At 41.8% G+C, this 23806-nt stretch overlaps 1 protein-coding gene across 2 annotated transcripts in view; it reads left to right on the forward strand.

The window, feature by feature from the left end:
- The window catches only part of PARPBP (PARP1 binding protein), a 90898-nt gene that overhangs the window by 56486 nt on the left and 10606 nt on the right, over nucleotides 1-23806 (forward strand). Inside the window, exons 8-10 of one of the 2 annotated variants that reach the window (XM_074940553.1) lie at nucleotides 3097-3280; nucleotides 7201-7379; nucleotides 10991-11072. In XM_074940553.1, the coding sequence (XP_074796654.1) occupies nucleotides 3097-3280; nucleotides 7201-7379; nucleotides 10991-11072 (445 nt within the window). Of the gene's footprint in view, nucleotides 1-3096; nucleotides 3281-7200; nucleotides 7384-10990; nucleotides 11073-23806 lie in introns of those variants that run through there. The other variant, XM_074940562.1, reaches the window with a different exon arrangement.

Here is a 23806-nt window from a genome sequence, read left to right on the forward strand (position 1 = left end):
CACCAGGTCCCAGCCCAGGGCCCTAACAGTGGTGAAGGGTTCTGCCACTGGGTCAGTGGGGATTCTACCACAATACGCTGACTCGGGTTCTAACAGTGAAACTTGACTAACATCTGGTTTCCTTGGGTACTTCCTACCATAGTCTGGGCGAGGGGTTCCATAGTCCTCCATCTCCTTGGGGTATATGGCGAGTGGCAGTCCCGGTAGCTCTTCTCCTGGGTCAGACTTGTGCAGCGCAGGTTCAGCTTTGAGGTTTTGCAGGGGGCTGGAGACCCATTTTTCCCTGGTTCAGACTCAACAGGGCTAATGGCTTCGCCTTTTATATTTAGCTTATGTCGAGGGGTGGGCCTGGCCTGGCTCCTCCCACTAGGGAATCAGAGTGGCTCCTTCCCCTTTGGCTCAGTGGAAGACTACTCCGCCTCACTACACTTCCACAAAGCATTTTATTCATTTTGATTTAAAGCTTGCAATTTAATGTAAAGTATAATCCAGTTTTGACTACCATAAAATGAATAAGTATCTGTCCTCTACAAAAATTGAGACTAAGGATTGTGTGGCAAAGTAGGGCCTGAGTGGCAGGACAGAAGCAATAGAAGACTCAGGTTAACTTCTTTAGGGTTTGTAATTTATTTACAGGACTCTTGATCAGTCAGATTAATTCAAAACAGCAAAGTCCCTGGGCATATTCCTTCAAGCAGTATAAAGAAATCACCTCTTATATATTTAGTCCAGTCCTCTCTTTTCTGCCCTTCACCTCCCCTCACCCTCAGCCTCTTTAGCTTTTTTTATTGTTTAGGGTGTGAACCTGACTAGGCTAAATTGCATCTGATGGAGGCACTTCCAGGGAATTTGTAAACTCCTGTTGAAATTGAATACACAAAAGAAATGTTACTCCTCGTGGGAACACTGTGTAGACAATGTGTGTCAGGGCTCCGAGACCCTTTTTGGAGGGTGTTGTCAATTTGCACACTTTCTGGGACTTCAGGAGTCTATAGCCCTGAATCCCTGACAGGTTTTCTGTAAAATCATTTTTCCCAGTGTTTCAGAATTCTGAGTTCAATGTATCAGAAGCTTATTTTCCATGTGAAACTTTCTTTAAAATGCGAGATGTAGTTAGCCCATCCTCTGATAAAAGTAATTTCTCATCAATATGATGTAACGTGCTGACACGTATGTTCAAAAATTTAGAAGTTGGGAGCAGACGAAAGGAGGAAGTTATGGACGCAAACAGAATAGTACTCTTAAATTGCATCAGACTGAAAAGGAAATTAATTTAGATTTAGGTCAGTCTCGGATTAAAGGCAAGGTCAAAATAGAGAACTCTTTTACAGAGAAGCCGCCCATTAACTCTGCTGGAGTAGCATCCAAAGCAAGTCTGAGACCCACCCCTGAAGAAAGCTCCTTCAGAGTCTGATTAAGAAGGTGCCAACTGGAAGGTTCTGGAAGTTGAGGTATTGGTAGTTATGTGCTAGTCACTACCACTGCATCAAAAGATCAAAAGCTTTGAGTTGTGAAGTTCTACCCTGTGTTGTCCTGAGATCATGAGACCCAGGAATGAGATTCTTATACAGATATTTTTAAACAATGGGTCCTGTCTGCTCCCTGTTGATAGGGAGTGGTCTTTAAACCAGGGTCCCCACACATCACTACCAGCTGGCAGCTCCATTTTGAGCCAATCAAAGATCTGAGGGTAAAAATAACCCTTTACTGGAAACAGTAAAGTTGAGGAAGGAAAGAATCAACTAAACAGGAATATAAGCTGATTAAGGCTTGAAGGAAAAAATGAGTACCCAATACTAAAAAGGACTAGAAAACAAATATTCATATTAATGAATGCAGACGATTAAAATAATGACTAAAATTGCCACACTGCAGGATTCCTCTTTTAAAAATGGTCTCTGAAATAATGAATACTTAGTATAAATAGTTGATTTTTATAAAATGAGTAAAGGAATACTTGGGGAAAACTTTGAACATAATCAAATCAGTAGCCATGGAGGACATGCATCCTGAGCTGATAAGAGATTTGGAAACAAAATTACCAAACCACAAACATCTTTGAAAAGTGATGGAGATGTGGGATGGTATCTGAGGACTGGAAAACTGATTCTTTGACATTATTTCCTTAAACCTGAGCACTGGTAATAATTGTAGCCTGCCTCATTTTGTTTGCTTTCTGTACATCTCTGCCACTCATTTTAAATTCTGTTTAAACCTTTATTGGTATTTAATAATTTGGTATTGTTGAGGGGCCCCAATCCATTGTGCTAGGTACTGTGCAAACTGATTAAGATACAATGCCTACTTCAAAGTTTCTCTAGCACAATCAGGAGTGCCTGCCATCCTTCATGAGTTTGAAACTTTCATTTGTGTAATTGGGAACATATATGCCTTCTTTTCTGGTCTTTCTATAAAAACTGCTGAACTTGAGCCCTGTTACATTCTCTCATCTGTTATGTCAAAAGTATAACCGATAATATTGTATGGATAATTCATAGTCAAATTTGTGTTGCTGTATGTGCTCTCTGATCGTGGAGGAATCTTTCCTGCTCTGTTATGGAATAGGAAATTGTACACCTTTATAACGAATATCAGTGCTCTACTAGTCTTCTTGGCAATCTGATATTTTAGTTAAACTGAAAACATACTGGTTGTTGGAAAGGCTTATGTGAAACAGAAATATATGTGCAAATAAAGTAGTATGCCTTACTGTTTAGTGGTTCAGGTCTCCTAGAACTTTGTGACATGCTCATGATCTATGAGCAAAACAGAAAGATGTGGATTTGCAGAAGATACTTTTATCAGAACTTTCTTTCCAGCCAGGATAGTTCCTCTTTGTCTTGTAGATCCGCATACTGCCAAATGTTGAATTTGGTTACCTTTTTATTTTTCCTTTTGATTTTTCTAATCTTTAATATGTTAGTAAACTATTATGTCAAAGGATAGTATTTAATTGCACACTGCTGTTTTATTTAAAAGATCAAAGCTGTTCTCTGAACAGTTTTGATTGACTGTGAAGACTCTCTGTGTTCAGAACTAATAGGTATATTAAAGCATTGCCAAGATTAATGTGGGGATGACTCTGCCTATTTTCAGAATTGCAGGGGGGCGAATTCTATCAACAATCAAGATACACTTGATAAAAGGCCGAAACAGTGGGGATCCATTCTGTCGAGCAGCAGAGGAAGTTTTACGAGATTTGGATTTAAGGATTAAAAATATTATAAATTCTCAACATGAAGCTGTGACTGCTAGCACCACTGGAATCAGTCCAGCCCGGGTAATGGGCCTCCTTTTGTTCACCTACTATACAGCTTTACAAGAAAGCCAATGTCTTTTTTTTTTTTTTTAACTTGAAATATAGAATAATCTTTTACCAATAATACAGAATAGTGTCATTTCCTGTGTAGCGTAGCACACTTAAATTTGTTGAAAGACTCTAAGTCCTTTAGGATTATAGTGTGGTTTTCAAAAAGTCATTATACTTCAACTAAAAATTATTATGTTAATAGTTTTATAATTTTAATGTAACTTTTTTTAAATGCAGTTTATTGTTCCCATTCATAAGAGTTTGTAAAATATTAAATATTTGTAAAATAACTAATCTGTTGCTAATATTAATACAGTTAAATTTTTATTTAAATTCCCTGATAAAATTATGTTAAGATGCAGTTAAGGCTGAGAGTACATATAAGTAACTTAGGATAAAATACATTGATGACCTAGTTATCCCAAAATCAATCAATATAAATGCAGAACACTCTACGTTAAAAATTAAATCCAAACATGTTAAGATATAGTAATGCATATCCAAACAACCTTAATTCTGCTCTGTAGATACCATGCAATAATGATATGATTGTGATTACTATTTATGGTCCCAGATTATATTAGTGATTTAAACTGACTTGTAAAGACTCATTAGATTTTTCTCTCTGTCTTGCCCTCCCCATTTCTCTCTTCCAAAAAAAAAAGGGGGGTGTGTGTGGGGGGGGTATTGCTACAGTGCAGAGTTCAGGTTACTTAGGTGGTGAAACTGTGATTTCCATAATTTAAAATGTTTGGATTTCTTTTAAATTTCCTATTAATTCTGAATTTTCCTGGTTTATAATGCTTTGTTTTGGGATCTGTTAATATGCAGTGCAGTAATAGGTAGTTGTAGTCATGTTGGTCCCAGGATATTAAAGAGACAAAGTGAGTGAGGTAATATCTTTTATTGGTGAGATAGACAAGCTTTCAAGCCACACATGTCTCTTCTTTGTCACCCACCTTGTCTCTCTAACATCTCTGTAATGTATTTTACCGTAGATTACTGATAAGTACTCTCCTAGACAAAACTGAAGTGAAGATGAAGTTAAGGTTGAATTTTCTTTGTTTGGTATTCATGTATAAAATTTTAATTAAAAAAGTCAGAATGCTACCATTTGGTATTCCTAATGATTTGAAGAGATGCCATAAATTATTTTCTATAGTTTTAACTTTTTATGTCCAGATTGACCAATATGGACTGGCTGCTTTATGCCACTTTGAAGAAGCACAAAGCAGCTAGAGTTTATATCTCATTTGCCTCTCTTTTCCTGTCCCCCAGTTTCTACTTCTTGCCTCACTCTACGTTTCCCTGTGCAGTTTCCCCTTTACTCCTGTCCTACACATTCTCCATACATACACATCCTATTTCTTCCACCCACTGAGTCTCTGCATGTGGACATTTTCCTCCTCTATCCTACCTTCTGAGTAGATCTGGTGCAACAGGTAGCTTTTGAAAATAAATATTTAGGATTAATAGTCACTCTTTGTTCTGTTTTTCATAACTGAAAGTTTTTCTGCCAGCAGAGGCTTCTGCATGAAATCTTATTCAGAAAAACTCTCAAAGAACTGTTATATCAAAATGGCTGCCATCTCTTGTTGTTCTCAATGGAACACAGGTCATAGGTTGATGTCCCCTATAAACGTGGCCACCATTTCCCTTGTTCCCTGCAGGAGAGAAGCCAAAGATGGTGGCATCCTATATTGTGAGGAAGTGAAGAGGAATACCTGGGCCCGTTCAGAACAATGGGGAATAAAGGCCCTTCTCTAAATGGGCAACTGAAGGCAGCCTGTAATGTCAGTCCCTTTGAGAACAATGAGAGAGTCAGCAATTTTGAAAAAGTGCAGTTTTTGGTGAAACACTCTGTAGAAGAATATTATTCTTTAGTGTCTGCTGAAAAAAAGTACAGTTATTAAGAATAATAGGGGCAAAATAGCCATTAATTCTTGAAAAAAATCAAATATAGCCTTTGTTTATGATTTCAATGAGGTTTTTTAACTATATGGGAGACATGAAGCATCTGTATTCTGTGAAGATCTTTTTGGACCTTAAAGGCCTGACACGGGGTGCTATATTTCTTATAGGAGTCACTAATAGATTCCATAATAAAGTCTCAGAAAAATAGGTTTTTTATTCACAGTAAGTGCTGTGATTTTTGAGGAGGGTATGCTGTATTTTTTATACTTAACAAAGGTTAATCCCTTCTTTAAGTGCAAAATTCAATTTCATTTTACCTATGGAGCCACAACTGGTGCTTTCACAATGTAGTATTGCTAGGAAGGCTGGCTGTCTAATTCACTTCTGAATAAAATGCACTTGAAAACAGTTGCCTTGCAGCAAACAGATACAAACCTTTTAACCTGGCAATATTTTTCTTTGCAATATCTCAATGTTGTGGGAATCCCTGAGCTTCAGCTAAATAATTATTCCACAGGGGAGAAAGCTTTGCTTTAATTTAATTATGTGAAGCCTGCATTAATGGTTAATGAGAATTTTCATCACTATCTGAGAAGTTTACTATTCTGGCCAGAATTTGGCTGTTGTGACCTGGATTGGCCAATATAGGACCTGGAGTAGCAGAAAGTCATTCATGAGAGACTAGTCAATTTATTTTGGAGGCAGGAAGAAATGGGCCATGGGCATAGCTTTAACAAGCATCAGAGAAATGATGCTTGCATGTTGGCTGCTTTTTCCATTTAAGGTTGAATGCCTTAATTTGTAGTGGTGCTTTTTTTTTTTTAGTCTGTGTGCATAGTTATAGTTGAGACTGCTCTTTTTTTGCAGTTTTCACAGTAAAACAGTTGTGCCATGACACAATATGATATTGCACAAAAGTCATTATGTGGTAATGTAATGGCTGCATTGGCTCAGAATAAAATTTTAGGGAAGTTAAATGGAACTGAAATAGACAATTCTGTTTTAATTTTAGGTGCCAACCATAGCTGTAGTTGCTATTTCTATTCACTAGTTGTTAACTTATAGTAAATGTCTGACATATATATTGCGATAGTTCTTGAACGGTAGATACACTAACTGGTGTAATCAGGTAGATAAAAGAATAGAATTTGATTTATTCAAGGAGATTGTTTAAGATTAGTTAACTGATTCTATAAACTCTGTTGCTACTTGTACTATCTTTTTAGAACAAATTTAAACTGCAGTGTGTTTTTTTTAACATGTAAACAAGAAAACCTGTGGTTTTAAAAATACACTACTGTACATTTAAAAAACAAACCCTAAACTTCTGTACAGGATTGTTACTTTTTTTTTTACTTTCTATTTTTTTTATAGCAAACCTGCAATTCTTGCAGTACCACAGTGGTTATGAAGTTCTACGTCTCTGCTGCTGAGAGCAGCACTGAGCATTTCCATATTTAGATTTTCTTTGAGAACTTCTCCATTATTGTGGAAGATCCTGAGGGATCTATTTTATGCCAATCTGGAGGCTGTTGTACCTAACACACCTCTGGTCAGGTCTGTGAAAAGAGTTGGTTACTTGGTAAAAGGGATTGGTGTTAGACTGTCCCAGAATATATCTGTGTGCCCCATAGCTCTCAAGAATACATGATGGGGAACTGTTCATTTTCTTCCCACCTAACTTCTGTAGTGCAGTGTCATTGCTCAGACTCCGATATTTAGCTGTGTATCTTATTAAGCTCATGCTTCCATCTAGCAATTAGCTAAATATCACTAATTGCGTGTGGGTTAGGAAGAAAATTCCCTTTTGGGTAGGTTATTCCATAATTGTCTGTGGGGGATTTCTTGCACCTTCTTCTGAAGCACCTGGCTGCTGTTGAAGATGGATTCCTTGTTGGTTGATTTGATGCATTGTAGCATTATTGTATGTTCCTATTAATATTTACTTAAATGGAATAATTTCTATTTACTTTCAGCCAAAATTACATGCCATAAACCATGGCACTGCCTACTGTGGCAGAGAAACTGTGAAGGCCTTATTAGCTCTTTTGGATGAAGAAGCTGCCAATCTTCCTACCAAAAACAAAGCAGAACTATTATACGGTGACGAAAATGTAACTCCATTTGGAATCACCTCTGTCTTAACACTCTTTAGGTGAGTACTAGTAAATCTATAAAATAAAACAAACCCCTGTAAAAAATGGTCTGCAGAACAACAATAATGTTCTTGCTTATACAAAGCAAATTACTTAGTAGCAAACTAAGAGATGTATTGTCAATTTGCTGTCAACTTTTTAGTTTCCAGTTTTTTTGTTTACTCAGTATATCTAATTTTCACTTCATTTGAGAATAGTGTGTTCATAGCTCAAAAAACATAATTATAACACTAGCAACTTATTCACAAAAGTGAATCTACCACTCTAAAATCTACCACTCTTTTCATAAACTTATGAAAAGTTTCTTACTTTTACTTAAAACTGAAGGATTCTTTTTGCTAAAATACAGGAAATCACTTTTATTTCCTTGTTTTCTTTCCTCCCTTCAGACTCTAAAATCTCTTAACAATTTGTACTTCTGTAGCACCTTTATTCTGAGGTTCTCAATTGCTTTACAAACAATAAAACTCTCAACATTGTGTGATAGGTAAGGGATCACTTCATCCTCCACCTAAGTACAGTAACTTCTGGGGTATAATACTGTTTGTAAATTCTTATGTTTTAAAAATGTTTTTACCTACGCGGTGAAATGTAGCAGAATATGGTATTTTTGAGGAAAGTGATAATCTATATCTCTACCAGTAAATTTGCAATGCAGGTTGGTCACTGGTAGAAACATAGGAAATATTAAACCTTACCATAGTTTGCCATAGAATCCTAGAATATCAGGGTTGGAAGGGACCTCAGGAGATTATCTAGTCCAACCCCCTGCTTAAAGCAGGACCAATCCCCAATTAAATCATCCAACAGATTTTTGCCTCATACCCCTAAATGCCCCCCTCAAGGATTGAACTCACAACCCTAGGTTTAGCAGGCCAATGCTTAAACCACTGAGCTACCCCTCCCCCCAATCTTATTTGTTAATTTAAAATTCTGAATTTTACTATCAGTTCTAAGTATTTTTTCTGAATTTTAACAAATATATTTGTTGTGTCCAGAGATTTCATTATTTTTTTTATATTGAATGGTCTCAAAAATCTGTTTAAACTTTGTGGTCAGCTGTGCCAGGGATCTGACCACTTTCCAGAAAACTGTGTTTATTTTTAGGGCCAAGATTGGAAGAGAAAACTGACATGTTTCATGTATGAAACTTTGAGAGATTCAGATAATTTCTCTTTGTCCCTCCCCTGTAGCTCTGTGTTGGCCTTGACAGAGCTTTCAGTTTAAATGGTTAGACTGGATGGTTCCAGAGCTTTCTTTTAATTCTAAAACTTGGCAAGAAGTTGAAAATGAAAAAAACCTTCCACAGAGCTACTGGTAAGAAGTGGTTACAGTCTCCTTTGTCTGATATTGATAGTGTTTTGTCACTGGCATCTATCTTTTGGCACTGAAAGTACCAACATTAACAACAAATCATCAAAAACATTTTAGAATTTTCCAGACAAAGTGAGATTTTTCTCACTGAATCAGTCTCTTCTATATATACTGCAACTCTGACAGAAGATGTTTCATCCTTCCCTTATTAGATGGATCCCTGCTGCTCTCCATTGGAGACTATATTGAAACAATTTCTTGTATGTATATATTCTTGGAGTGCAAATACTTAAGAAAAATAAGGGGTGGTTGTAATTATTGTGAAGCCTTATTGATGGCAGAAAGGGGTTACGTGCTGTGTTTCCAATAGCATTTTCAGCTTTTCTTTTTTAGCCTGAGAAAATGCATTGAAGATAATATCAAAATAAGGAGACTGATCTAGTTAGAGCTACTATCTGTGATTTTTTGGGTAAATTTGGAATGAACTTAGGCTAAACATTTCCATAATTTATTAAGAAAATGCACACAATTTCTTCTCTGGCCTCCCTGCCTCACTGATAAGCCTTCAAGGTCCTACGTAATTTTTCTTCTCCCAGTTTTCTATTGTCAAAGTTATGTTGCTACTCCCATCCCCTTCATTCCGTCAAGGATGCCATCTTTGGTATTCCATTTGTCTACTTCTCCCATAACTGTTTCTGTGCTTTCTAGCATGTTGCCCTCTACTCATCAAATGCCTTTCTGTGATGGGGTGCCTGCCCCACACTGGGCTTTAAGGGGTTAATAGAGCCCTTGGGAGGCTGCAAGGAGCAGCCAGTTGGGGCCATGCTGGCCCATATAAGAAGGGCTGCAGAGCAGCTTCAGTCACTCCCTGGAGCTTGAGGAGGGAGGAAGACTGGCTGCCTTGCAAGCTGAAGGCAGCAAGCACCCTGGACAGAGCAGGACTGCAGGCAGAGACCCGGGGAGTTAAAGGCAGCTCCTGGCAGGCTGCAGAGTTCTGCAGGTTGAGGCCTTCAGGCAAGGGCAAAGAGTGTGCTGGGGCCACGGGGAAGTGGCCCAGGGAGATCTAAAGAGGAGTCGGAGGGGACGCAATAAGTGGCCACCATCTACAGGGTCCCTGAGCCGGGACCCGGAGTAATGGGCGGCCCTCGGTCCCCCCCTTCTTCAGTTGTCTCTGGGGAAGTGGCGGAACTCTGTACTGCAGTTGCCACTGAGGAAAGTGGCTGGACAGATATTGCAGAGCCCCCAAAAGTGGGGAACCCAGAGCATAACATGCCTGGAGGGCTATGTTACTGAAGAGGACGCCACAGTCCTGGGAGTGACATGGGTCCCAGAGCAGAAGTGATGGCGGTGAGGCATCACCAGAAGAGGGTGCACTGGCAAGAAGAACTAATCCCCGTGACAGCCAGCAGGAGGCGCTGGAGTGGTGAGTTGCACCCTGTCACACCTTCCGAAACTGGTCTGCAATACTACTAATATCCTGAAGACCCACTTTTTGTAGGCGTTGTTGAAGGAACTAGCTCACTGAGCTAGAGAAACTACTAATTTTGGCAATTCATTGCCAAATTTGTACCTCACCTTGCAGAAGTCTTGGCACAGCTAAAAGCGTCTTAAAGAGACTCCGATCTTCAGGGGAACATGTAGAAAGGTTCCGTCTCTGCTGAAATGAAATCGCTACTTGTCAGTGCAGGCACATTGGCTGACAGTGATGATAAAGAGGTAACCATTAGGTGTATATTTCCAAGCAAAGAACAGATTTTGTTACTGCAAGAAGCAAAACCACTTGTGTATGCATCCAAGTCTTGTGTCCATGGAAATAAACTATGCACAAACTGAAAAATAGAAGTGTAATTGTCTGTCTGTCTGTGAGAACTTCCATCAAAGAGAGTGTGAGTGTGTGAGTTACTGTGGAGACTGACCAGAAGCCTTTGAAGACAATCATGGGAAGAAACTTTTTATAGCACTGCCAATGCCACAAATAACAATGATGCGCCTGCAGAATCACAACTTTGTGATTAAACTTAAACCCTAACAGCATATGCCGGTTGCTGAAACCTTAAGTCAGAAATTTTATTGTACTTCCCATCAGTACCTCACATGCAAACAGGTTTTTTTTCGGGGTGGGGAGGTGTGGGAGAGGGGCAGGAGAAAGGATAGAGGAACAGAAGCTTGGATTCCTCCATTCCCCCTATTTCTGAGGAGCCTTTAAGCGTAGGAATTTTTGTTACAAAATGCTGAAGTGTAATTTAGTTAAGAATTGATCTTTTTTTTTCTTTCTTTTCTTCTTTTTTTAATGTAGATCTCCAGCACAATCCACTAGGTCTACTCCAAAACCTCTCAGACAACGAATTAAAACATCTGTTGGTGAAAGAAAAATTAAGGTGTCGTATGGTTATTAATTAATGCATAATTATTAATTAATGCATAATTAATGCATAATTATTAATTAATGCATTAATCCCTTGCATGTGGATGTTGAGAGCTAAATGAAAGTTGGCATCTAGTTCCGGCAGATGGGTTCTAGCAATAGATGAGGAAATAAATTAGATCAATTTTAATATATGAGGAAAGACTATATTATCAATTTGTGGTAAAATGTACTTATTTAGCAATAAGAGCAAACAGTAGACTAGCATAACTAAAAGTAACTTTCCATAAATGGGGAATAATGTTTACACAATATATATGTGGTATGTGTGGGGAAGAAACAAAACTATCACCCCCTCCTAGCACCAAAATGAATTAACTTGGCATGTTGGGGCAATGTTTAGTTATTCACAGGGTGTAGCCTAGTGCGTCTAGTCCTTTGTGACATAATGTTATCAGGGGTCTGAACCCCAGGTAGATGTATTGGGTTTTCAGTACAATTCCTTGTGGAACTAAAATAAAGGAAACCATCAGACTTGAAGTATGTCTGTGTATCCTGAATATATTCTTGTTTCATATGAATAGGTTTAGCTATCAAATAAATGAAGGAACAATCATGGTAAACTAAAGAGTGAAATTAAGCCTAAAACAGATTCCAAAAATATGTCATCTGAAAAATAAACCAGATAACAATGATTTTGGTCTGCTTGTTAATGATAAATTAAACTCTGGTTTGATCCATCAAAATGTGAAAATATGTTAAAGTACATTGTAGGGCCTATTGAAATCAATAGGAGCTCTTTTGCCTGAACGAAGAGTTCAAGACTGGGTCAATGATCAATTGTGTTCAATATCAGAAAGTCCAGGGTATTTATTTAGTTAAAAATAATTATCCTTAATATTCAAAAAACCTTTTAGTCTCCTGAAAGAGATGCATAGGAGTCAGGCTTCCATCACAGAACTTACCAAAAATGTGACTCTGGAAGCTGATTCTTGATTACTAGAACATATTCACTTTTTCAGCAGGGTAAGAACAGAAAAATAATATAAACAATAGTATATTAGCTTTTTTGATTGTTAGGTAAAGGATGCTTTATGGGGCAATCAAAATTAGTCTTAGTGCTGCAGAGGATGATTACTTGGTAGCAGACTTTTATGACTTTGAAAGCCACTGCCACACCAAAAAGGAATGTAGAGAATCATCGTGGCCATAGCAGTTCCCATAGACATTCTGAAGAATGTGGCCAGACAGAAATACTTGTGGGGTGGTAAAAGGCACATGTAGCAGCAGCAATCTTTACAACCTTGACTAGGGTGCTTCAGACACCACTCCAATGGCAGGAGCACATTGGGGAGGAGGCATAGCTATGGTTCTACCCATTCTTGCCTATGCTCCTTGTGGTGGTGCTGTGATTCCCACCCAACTTATTTTTATAGCACAAGATTGACTGCCTTTTTTGCAGGAGCTAAGGGAATGGGAAAGACTATGTAACTACTGTGGAGGCAAAACCAACCTCTAGTTTCCCCTAGGATCCAGAAAGCCATAACTATTTCCTTTATGGCTCCCTCATTCCTGCAGTGCTAAGCAAAGATTAGTGCCTAATACTTCTAAGAATATTTTCCTTTAAAAAAAAAAAAAAAGATTCATGTGGCTCAAATTAGTTTAATTATATCCAGATTGAAGACTTTTTAATTGCATTTAATTGCAGAGTCTACTTACGAAGCATACATTATAAGGCAAAATGTTCAGGCAAATGTAAGTTTGTTGGCTAAAGATTACCTACAATCAAGTCTCTTTATTTTAGGGGTGAAAGGCAAACAAATTGGCATCTTATAATACAGTAGATCACTACTACTATTTTTAGACTGTATATGGCCTCTTTACATTGATATTTCATAGTTACAGGACCAGCATCTGCTGTAGCTGCAGACAATTGGCACAGAATATATTGGAGTTTATTTAAAGTAAAATTTACTCTTCTATCTCATCATGTACTAAGCATTTCTTTTTAACAATTAAATATTAGAGCCATTGCTAAGAAGAGTTTTATACATATTTCAAATAAGTCAGTAATTACTTAGGAGTTGTTCTTTCATTAATGCTTTTCCTCAGGAGCTTTTTAAGATGTGAAAATTGGTTTTCTCCCCAGTTGGTCTAAAGTATTCTATTGCACTGAAAAGCATCTATCTATGGGCTTGTCTATACAGAGCAGTAATACAAAGTACAGGAGTGTGATTTCTAAAGCTCGCTGACATGGTGTGCATTAATTGGTCCATGTAGACCCTGCTGGTGTGAACTAAAATTCCCTACTGAGCTTTAATGTAGTACTGTGTAATAAAGATCTCTAAGAAAATCTGGTAAATGAAAGGTGGAACACTTGCATGTACTAATTTTTGTAAAGAAATGTAAAGGAGTACTTGTGGCACCTTAGAGACTAACAAATTTATTTGAGCATAAGCTTTCGTGAACTACAGCTCACTTCCATGGATGCCTTCAGTGGTATGTGTGTGTGTAGTTTAAAAAAAAACAACTATAGATGATGGACAAAGCAACTAAGTTATTGTGGATTTGTGATTTTAGTGTAAAAATCTGTGGAGAGTTTCCATTGTGCCAAATTTCAGCTGAATGAATTAGCTAAGTGTAAGTGAAAGCATAAGGAATAATGCAGTATATTTTGGGGCATGTTAGTCCCATAGCTGCTTTGCAATTCAGGAGAGGGGCAGAAGACGCAGAAATGTTTACACATCCCATTCCTGAAGAGTTATTGGAGGCGGTACAAAAAGACCAAACATTCCTCAAAAGGAGATCTAGTGAGGAAGTATGCCTTTTATTCTTGACTCCTTGAAGGAAGAGGAGAAAGTATGCTTCAGCTCATCCTCTCTACCACACTTGCAAGAGCTGGTAAGGATCTCCTGCATCTTCCTCTGGAAAAAAGATAAGGAGGCAGATCAAATATCTAAACATTCTCAAAGTTCATGTTTAGTTTGAAAGATCTGAGAAGTTTTGTCAGGTGGGAAAGAGGATTCATTCAGCCCTATTCTTGAGGTACATTTAATCATGCAGCTGTGTCGCTTAGAAAGGTTTAGGTGCTCCACTCTTTGGGCTGGATTGTGCCTACCTTATTTTCCCTGACTTCAGTGGGATTGTTTGTACGTATATCTGCTCATCAGTATGAGTAAGGTGGTCAAAATCTGACTTCTAGCAGTTAGGTGCTACAAAGACTTAAGCCCACAGGCAGCCTTACTAGAAGACTGCTCACCTCTTCCTCGGGCTACTCTTGCCTCTATTTCCTTTGGCTAAGAAGGCTGCTTTTTGAGAAGCCAAGCTTTTCTCTTTAGTCACACAAACTTACCTGTAGTTCTTTACTTAGTGGTCAGAGTGAAGGGTTCATAATTCTGTATGATGCTCTTTGGATTGGGTTTGGTTCTTGGATGAATTCTTTTAATAGATTCATAGTGGATTTCTTCTTTCATTGAAGAAAAGCCTCATTTTCTATTTGCGGATCACATATCATGTAAATCTGGGGTTGAGATTTTACCAGAGACAGAATAAACATGGAATGAAAGTTTAGGTACCTTTGAGAGTGATCTGTGGTAGTCCTTATTCTTGACATGATCTCTGATGGACTGTCTATATAGGGGCTCAGGCAGATTTCTTCAAGTAGAAATGAAGTCAGGCAAAGTGGAGAGGACACTACAGGGAGTGATCCACCCAAATCCTGTCCCATAAATCTGTTTATTTTTCCGCTAAGATAATTGTATGATGACTCCTTCTAAAACAACTTCAGATATTTCTTCTATGATAATTTTCATGGAAGGCAGTTACCCTGTCAGCTTCTAACGTCTAGTTAAATCTGGTAGGAATAGAAACATTGGATATAGGTGACAAGAGGTTAGCCAAGTAATGCTTGTTTTAGAATACTATCGTTCTTCTTCTCCTATCCCCTTCCCTTCAACCACTGATTGTAATATGGAGGATATATTTTATTTCAAAGGGCAACTCGATTTTCTGGTATTAGTTGTAGTGACTATGCCCATGTGTTAACAGGGATATTAGCGAAAATTAAATATGTTGCAATAAAGTTAGCATTGTAAGCAGTGCTTCAGTCCTAAAAGCTTGCTTCAGAAGGAGAGATGATAGGGTAACAAGCCTTGTGAATGGGGGGGAAGCGGTAGACATGGTATATCTTGACTTTACTAAAGCTTTTGATACTGTCTCGCATGACCTTCTCAAAAACAAACTAGGGAAATGCAACCTAGATGGAGCTACTATAACAGGGATGGGCAACCTTTGGCACGCGGCCTGCCAGGGTGAGCCCCCGGCGGGCTGGGCCAGTTTGTTTACCTGCCGCGTCACAGGTTCGGCCAATCACAGCTCCCACTGGCTGTGGTTTGCTGTTCCAGGCCAATGGGGGCTGTGGGAAATGGCGGCCAGCACATCCCTCAGACTGCGCTGGACCGCAGGGAGGGGAGGGATAGCTCAGTGGTTTGAGCATTGGCCTGCTAAACCCAGGGTTGTGAGTTCAATCCTTGAGGGGGCCATTTGGGATCTGGGGCAAAAATTGGGGATTGGTCCTGCTTTGAGCAGGGGATTGGACTAGATGACCTCCTGAGGTCCCTTCCAACCCTGATATTCTATGATTCTGTACTTTTGGGTCCGTTTCTGTTCAATATCTTTATCAATGATTTAGATAATGGCATAGAGAGTACACTTATAAAGTTTGCAGACAATACCAAGCTGGGAGGGGTTGCAAGTGCTTTGGAAGATAGGATTAAAATTCAAAATGATCTGGACAAACTGGAGAAAGGGTCTGAAGTAAACAGGATGAAATTCAGTAAGGACAAATGCAAAGTACTCCATTTATGAAGGAACAATCAGTTGCACACATACAAAATGGGAAATAACTGCCTAGGAAGGAGTACTGCGGAAAAGGATCTGGGGGTCATAGTGGACCATAAGCTAAATATGAGTCAACAGTACAACACTGTTGCAAAAAAAGCGAACATCATTCTGGGATGTATTAGCAGGAGTGTTGTAAGCAAGACACGAGGAGTAATTCTTCCGCTCTACTCCACGCTGATTAGGCCTCAGTTGGAGTATTGTGTCCAGTTCTGGGCGCCACATTTCAGGAAAGATGTGGACAAACTGAAGAAAGTGCAGAGATGAGCAACAAAAGATGATTAAAGGTCTAGAAAACATGACCTCTAAGGGAAGATTGAAAAAATTGGGTTTGTTTAGTCTGGAAAAGAGAAGACTGAGAGGGGACACGATAACAGTTTTCAAGTACATAAAAGGTTGTTACAAGGAGGAGGGTGAAGAATTGTTCTTCTTAACCTCTGAGGATAGGACAAGAAGCAATGGGCTTAAATTGCAGCAAGAGAGGTTTAGGTTGAACATTGGGAAAAACTTCCTAACTGTCAGGGTGGTTAAGCACTGGAATAAATTGCCTAGGGAGGTTGTGGAATCTCCATCATTGGAGATTTTTAAGATCAGGTTAGACAAACAGCTGTCAGGAATCGTCTAGATAATACTTAGTCCTGCCATGAGTGCAGGGGACTGGACTAGATGACCTCTCGAGGTTCCTTCCAGTTCTATGATATCTCTGTAATCACCCAGGTTACTGAGCCACCATCTCTCCTTCCAGATCGTGAAGGCATATGGGGAGGCCCTTGAGGATATTTACTGGGACTGTTCACCGGCTTAGAGAATTGAGCACCTGATCTATCCTGAGCACTGAGGAGAAGTCCTGTACCTTCCTCCTGAAAGTATGGTGACACCTGAGGTGTGGCCTTGCCCATGAAGTGATCCCTATGCACGACACGATGGGGCTCAATAGCTGAAGACTTTGAGCTATGGTTGGCCTGTTGCATGTGTGCAGTATGGATATGAGATCCTGGCTCTTCTAGACTCTGTCAAGTGATGGGTAGATTTTTGCCACTGAGGTGTTTTTGTCCACTCCCAGGTGAGTTAACTTGTCGAAGGAATCAAGAAACTTTTCTTAATGTTTATTACAAAACCATGCACTTGTAGGAGATCCAGAGTCTGAATCATGTCTTTGTGAGCTGCAGCTTGGGGTAGGGCTCTGATCAGGATATTGTCCAGAAAGAGTTGTAGGTGCATACCTTATGACCTGAGTCTGGTCAATGTCACTGCCAACATCTTTATAAAGAACCCAGGGGCTGAGGAGAGACCAGATGGGAGTGTTTTGTACTAGTAATGATCTGCAGTGGCGTATTCATATGGGAATGTGGAGATAAGCATCTGCCAAATCCACTGAAGTCAGGAGGTCTCCTTGAGACAGGAATGACACCGTAGAGGCTAGGGTCTCCATCTAAAATTTAATTTTATTCATCCACTTATTGAACCTTCTGAGGTTGAGGATGGCTCTGACTCCCCTTTTGGTTCCTGGATGATCAAGATGGTGGAGTGGAATCCTGAGAACCTTTCTTTTGAGGGAACTCATTCTATTGCTCCCAAGTCCAAGAGATCAGAGGTCCCATTCCAGATCAGTTCACGCTTTGCAGTTTTGCTGGAGATGGGAGACTGGAAGAAGGGATGGGATGGAGCTTGCAGCTCAAGTGAGTATCCCTGGCTGACCATCTCCCTTGCCCACTTGTCTGTGGTCAATGTGGACCATTCCTCTAAGAAATGGAAGATTCTATCTCCTAGATTCAGATCTGTATGGAAGAACATTCGCTTATTGTCATAATGTGGTTTGCTGGGCTGCAGAACCACCTCGGGTCTTTCCAAGCAAGCCTCAGTTCCAAAACTTTCCATTGGTATATCTGCTGTCCTTTCTCTGTTACTTTTATGAGGAAGATGGAGAAAAGGAGTGTCTCTGCCTGAAAACAGGTTTGTACTCCCTTCTGACAGCAGTCTGTGGAGTGGAAAGGGACAGCTTAGATTTTTGCAGCATTTTCTGCTGCCATTTTACCTTATTTTTCTCCTCAGAGGAGAGATCCTGTGAACTGAGATAAGCACAGAACTTTTTTGGAGTCCATTGTTTGCCCTATTTTGGAAGGCATCTACCTTCCAGGGTTGTAGCCATATGTACCTCGTGGCTGGTGAACTGGATGCTTTGGCTCTGGCAGAAAATCTCATTGCATCCATTGAGGCATCAGCCACGAATGCTGTTTCTAGGGAAAGTTTCTTAAGTACGGCACTGGAGCCAGGGTGGTTACTGTCTTTCAGGGCCCTAGTGTCCTCCAGCAAGGACCCTGTAGCTCTTGTAAAGCATGTCACAGCGAGGGATGCTCTGGGGGTAGATGAGGAAGCTTTGAAATTCTTTCTGAGGGGAGCTTCCACTTTCCTGTCTGTTGGGTATTTATGGAAGAATTCCCCTTTTGAAGGGATATCTGTATCCTCAGCTAAGGTTTGCCACTGCAGCATCAACCTTTGGGACTTCAGTAATAGCATTTTTTGGTTCTTGCAGCTTGTGGAGTCAAAGGTCCTGTTACTGAATATACCTTCGTCAGTTTTCTCCAATTCCTCTCTGATCACATCCTCAAAGAAAGGAGGACAGCAGGGGAATCATTGCCTTGTGGAAGGATTTTTAGGGAACCTATTTGCTTTGAGGCTGAGGTCATGTCTATACTACAAACTTAATCTGACTCAAGTTACTTCTTTCCTGACTGGCGGCTTACCACTGGCAATGTTGAAATGCCAATAGTGATCGTGGGCGACCCAACCTATTCCTTGCTCCCCCTTGCTTATGAAAGCTGTACACCAGCCACCTCGACAGCACCAAACGCTTCAACTACTGGCTTAGCAGGTGCAGAATGGCAGCTGAATATGCCTTTGGTTATTTGAAGGGGTGCTGTTGTTTACTCACAAGATTGGACCTCAGTGAGAAAAATATCCCAATGGCTACTGCTGCCTGCTGTGACCTGCATAATTTCTGAAAAGCAAAGGAGAAAGTTTCAGCCAAGGCAGAGGGTGAAGGTGGAGTAGCTGTCTGCTGAATTTGAACAGCCAGATACAAAGCTATTAAGAGCTCAACACTGAGCTATCAGGCTCAGGGATGCTTTGAAAGACCATTTTAATAGTGTGACAGAGAAGCGTGTTTGTGTTGTTGTATCCTCTACCAGGCCCTGCTCTTTTGCAGCCTGGTATGAATTGTGTGGTGATTGCTGTATATGTAGGAACATAACATTGTTAATGCACCTGTTAATTTTGCTCATGAATATTATGAGTTGTGTGACACTGTGCAGTATCGGGTAACTGGGCACTGTGAAAACTGCTAAGCACAAGCCAGCATATATTGTGAACTAATAAAAATGAATTTATGTTCCAATTAATAGAATTTTACTCTTTAACAAAATCTATGCAAAAATACCCCTGGGCAATTTTAAAAACAAATTAAATTTTATTAAAGCTTAATAAATTAAGAGAACAGAACTTACAAAGGGGAATAAACATTCATGACCATTTCAGTTACACATACAGGAACTGTGGCTTTCACAGGTCAGTGTATGTGAAGCTGTTACTATCTTTAATGCCCCCCCAGGGTGGAGTGGTAAGGGTAGTACAGCAACCACTGATGCCATATGGAATGTTGGAGTGGGGAGGGTGTTTAGGGAGGTCCTGATATTGATTCTCAGTAGGCTGCAGAGGCAGGTGAGCACAGGATTGTTGAACCTGAAGGTCTACCAAAGTCTGCAGCCTCTTCGTTTGCTGTCTGAGAAGCCCCATTATGTCCTGGTGCATCTCCCTATCCTTTTCCTGCACCTTTCCCCTCTCTACTCTGTCCTTCTCCACTCTGTCTGCAGTGGTCATCCTCCAGACCCTGTGCTCACTGTGTGATGCAGCACTGGCTTGCGGGATCTACTGGAACATGTCACGCCTCTGTCCATTTTGTTTGTTTTTATAGTTCTTCTGTAGTTAGTAGTAGTAGTAGTAGTAGTTTTATAATTAGTTTAGAGTGTGTTGGGGGTCCTCCCTGGAGCCATGGTATGCCGCGGTCCTCATGGCACCAAAAAGTGTGAGGTCTGCGCCAAGCACATGCCAAAAAGTGACCCACACCCCTCATGTTTAAGCTGTCTAGGTGAGGGTCGCCAAAAGGACCGTTGCAGAATCTGTCGTGAGTTTCACTCCAGAGCTTTGAAAGAGAAGTAGCAGCGGCTCAAAGTTCTGCTTATGGAGGCAGCTCTGTGCCCCCATTCGGACCTGGGTTCAGGGGATCTCGTGCCCAGCACCTCCTTTTTGGTGCAGAGTGCCCCGGTGCCATCATCCCAGGAACCGGTGCCAAGAAAGGACTCTGTGTGAGACACTTGGCACCGTCATGGCTCCTTCCGAGTCCATTTGGCGGGTAGGCACCAGTCTCAATCACCAGAGCCTCAGAAGAAAAAAAAGCTGGAGAGGGATCGTTCTTCTCCAGACAAGTCTAAAGGGCCAACAACTGTGAGACCCCATATCAGACATGACCAAAACTTTATGGCAGATCCCATCCTCGTTGCCCCCCAGAGCTAAAGCACAATGAAGGGCGCTATTTTATGCCATCTAGGGGCTACGAGCATCTGTACTCGTACCCACCACCTGATCCCTTGTTGTGGACACTGCCAATCAGTGCTTGCGGCAAGGTTACCAGGGACCCTCCCCTAAGAATTGGGAGGCAAAAAGACTCGACCTTTTTGGGAGGCAGGTCTACTCTACAGGTGGGTTGGAGTTCAAATCAGCAGGCCATTGTCAGCAGGTACTGCTATAATACATGCGGGGCAATGGCAAAATTTGCAGAGCTGCTGCTGCAAGACTCCCGTGCCGAATTCTCAGCCTTCATCGACAATGGTAAGCTCATTTTCCGAGCTTCCCTGCAGGCGGCGCTGGACGGAGCTGATGTGGCCACGGGGGTGATGGCAACAGGGGTGGCCATGAGAAGAGGCACCTGGCTCCAGGTCTCTGGCCTTCCTTACAAGATGCAACAGATAATAGAGGGCCTTACCTTTGAGGGTGTGACTCCGTTTTCCGAAAAGACGGATAAAAGGCTTCACAGTCTGAAGGACTCCAGAGCCACCCTCAAATCCTTGGGCCTTCACACCCTCGGCATGCAGCGGAGACACTTCAGGCAGCAACCTCTGCCACGGTTCTTCCAACAACAGAACCAACAGGACGGTTCAAGGAGGAGGAATAGGAGTGGCAGAAAAAGGCTGCACTTGTCCTCAGACCAGGGCTCTGGCCAATCCAAGCCACCTTCAGGCCCTAAACAGGCCTTTTGAAGGGGCAGTCAAGGATGGTGTACCAGTGCAAGGACTGGATCCAACCTACCTTACCTGTTTGTCCCAACTATCCCCTTTCTGCCCTGTGGTCCTGCATCACATTACCATGCAGAGAACCCAATGGTCCAGAGAGGGGATACTGCATCCAATTCTGTGCCCTCCAACCCTTCCACCCCCCTTCCCTGTCCCTCTTCTGGGATCACTCTCACGAGCATCTCCTTGTACAGGAGGTGCACTCGCTCCTATTGCTGGGGGCAGTGGAAGTTGTTCCTCAAGAGCAGAAGGGCAAGGGCTTCTATTCACAGTATTTTCTAATACCGAAAGCCAAGGATGGGCTCAGGCCCATCCTAGACCTGTGGGAGCTCAACAGATTCATAAAGGAAACTCAAGTTCTGCATTGTCTCCTTGGCCTCCATCATCCCTTCCTTGGATCCAGGGGACTGGTATGCCACCCTCAATTTGAAGGACGTGTATTTTTGTATTGCAATCATTCTGTCCCACAGAAGATACCTCAGGTTTGTGGTGAACAACAACCACTGTCAGTTCACAGTCCTCCTGTTTGGCCTGTCAGCGGCACCTCGGGTGTTTACCAAGTGCATGGCAGTTGTGGCTGCGTTCCTGCGCAGTCAGGAACAGGTGTTTCCATACCTTGACGACTGTCTCCTCAAGGGTCACTCCAGATCTCAAGTGGAGGCACAAGTCAACGTCATAAGAACGATGTTTGACAAACTGGGCCTTCTCCTCAATGTGGGGAAATTAACTCTGTCCCTGGTTCAGTGGATAGAGTTCATAGGGGTGATACTAGACTCCACACAGGCATATCTCCCAGAAGTGAGGTTTCTGGCCCTGGGCAACATCTTTCGAAGTCTCAGTTTCCCATCACCACAGCAAGGAATTGCCTGAAACTTCTAGGACACATTGTCTCTTGTACATACGTGGTGCAACATGTCAGGCTCAGACTCCAGCTGCTCCAGTCGTGGCTAGCCTTGGTGTATCGGGCGGCTTGGGACAGTTTGGACAGGGTCGTGACTCTACCTCACCAGGTCGTCAACTCTCTCCAGTGGTGGCTCGACCTGCAGGTAGTCGGTCCAGGGGTCCCCTTCACCGGTCCTCAGTCATCCCACTGGGACACATCTTTCCTGGAAATATCTGTGGAAGCTCCAGTCATCATGCTGCTCCTCCCGGACTTAGTAACTGAGGATCACGGCCGTCTCCAGCACCCAAACCTTGAGTCGTTGCACCTCACGGCGTGGAAGCTCTGTGGCTGAACCCCATGGAACTCTCCTGCTTGGACTCGGTTAGATAAGTCCTCCTTGGCAGTAGGAAACCCTCCACCAGGGCTACCTACCTTGCCAAGTGGAAGAGATTCTCAATCTGGTCGGCGCAGCATCATTCATCCTTGACGCTCGCCTCTATACCACTCATACTGGATTACCTTTTCCACCTCAAGCAGCAGGGACTGTGCATGTCACCAGTAAGGGTTCACTTGGCCGCAATCTCTGCCTTCCATCTAGGTGCAGAGGGCCGGTCAGTCTTTGCCAGCCTTGTGGCCAGCTGTTTCCTGAAGGGTCTCGACAGGCTATATCCGCATGTCTGACAGCCGGTCCCTACCTGGGACCTCCATGTGGTCCTTTCCAGAGTGACGGGGCTGCCCTTCGAACCACTGGCGACATGTTCCCTTCTCTATCTCTTGTACAAGGTGGCGTTTTTGTTCGCGATAACCTCAGCAAGGAGGGTGTCTGAGCTCAAGGCCCTAACATCGGAGCCTCCTTATACCGTGTTCTTTAAGGACAAGGTTCAGCTCAGGCCACATCCAGCTTTCCTCTCGAAGGTTGTTTCCCAATTTCACATCAACCAGGACATCTTCCTCCATGTGTTCTATCCTAAGCCACATTCAAGCGACAGGGAGCAGAGGCTTCACTCATTGGATGTCTGCAGAGCGCTAGCCTTCTACATCGACAGAATGAAACTGTTCTGAAAGTCCATTCAACTGTTTGTGGCTGTGGCAGACAGGATGAAAGGTCTTCCAGTCTCCTCCCCAACAAATTTCGTCATGGATCACATCCTGTGTCCTGGAGTGCTACACCCTGGTAGGAGTACCTGCCCCTCTGCTCATGGCGCACTCCACCAGGGTGCAGGCTTCTTCAACAGCATTTCTGCAACAAGTTCCCACCCAGGAAGCATGCAGAGCGGCAACGTGGTCCTCCATACATACTTTCACTGCACATTATGTGATTACCCAGCAGGCCAGAGACTGTGGCCTTCAGTAGAGCAATGCTCCAATCAGTGCATAACTCTGACCCCGCCTCCAGAATTTAGGCTTGGGAATTACCTGATTTGGAATGGACATGAACAAGCACTTGAACAACACATCTCGAAGAACAGTTACCAGAAGGTGAGGAACCGTTTTTTCTTCATGTCCATTCCAATGCCCGCTCTCCTACCCCTCTGTCAGAGTAGCAGGCAAGAAGGAACTGAGGGGATGGTGGGTCAACAGGACTCTATATTGAGCACAATGAAGGAGTGACTCCAAGGG

Source organism: Natator depressus, chromosome 1, assembly GCF_965152275.1.
Source record: "Natator depressus isolate rNatDep1 chromosome 1, rNatDep2.hap1, whole genome shotgun sequence".
In the NCBI taxonomy this organism is placed as follows: domain Eukaryota; kingdom Metazoa; phylum Chordata; order Testudines; family Cheloniidae; genus Natator; species Natator depressus.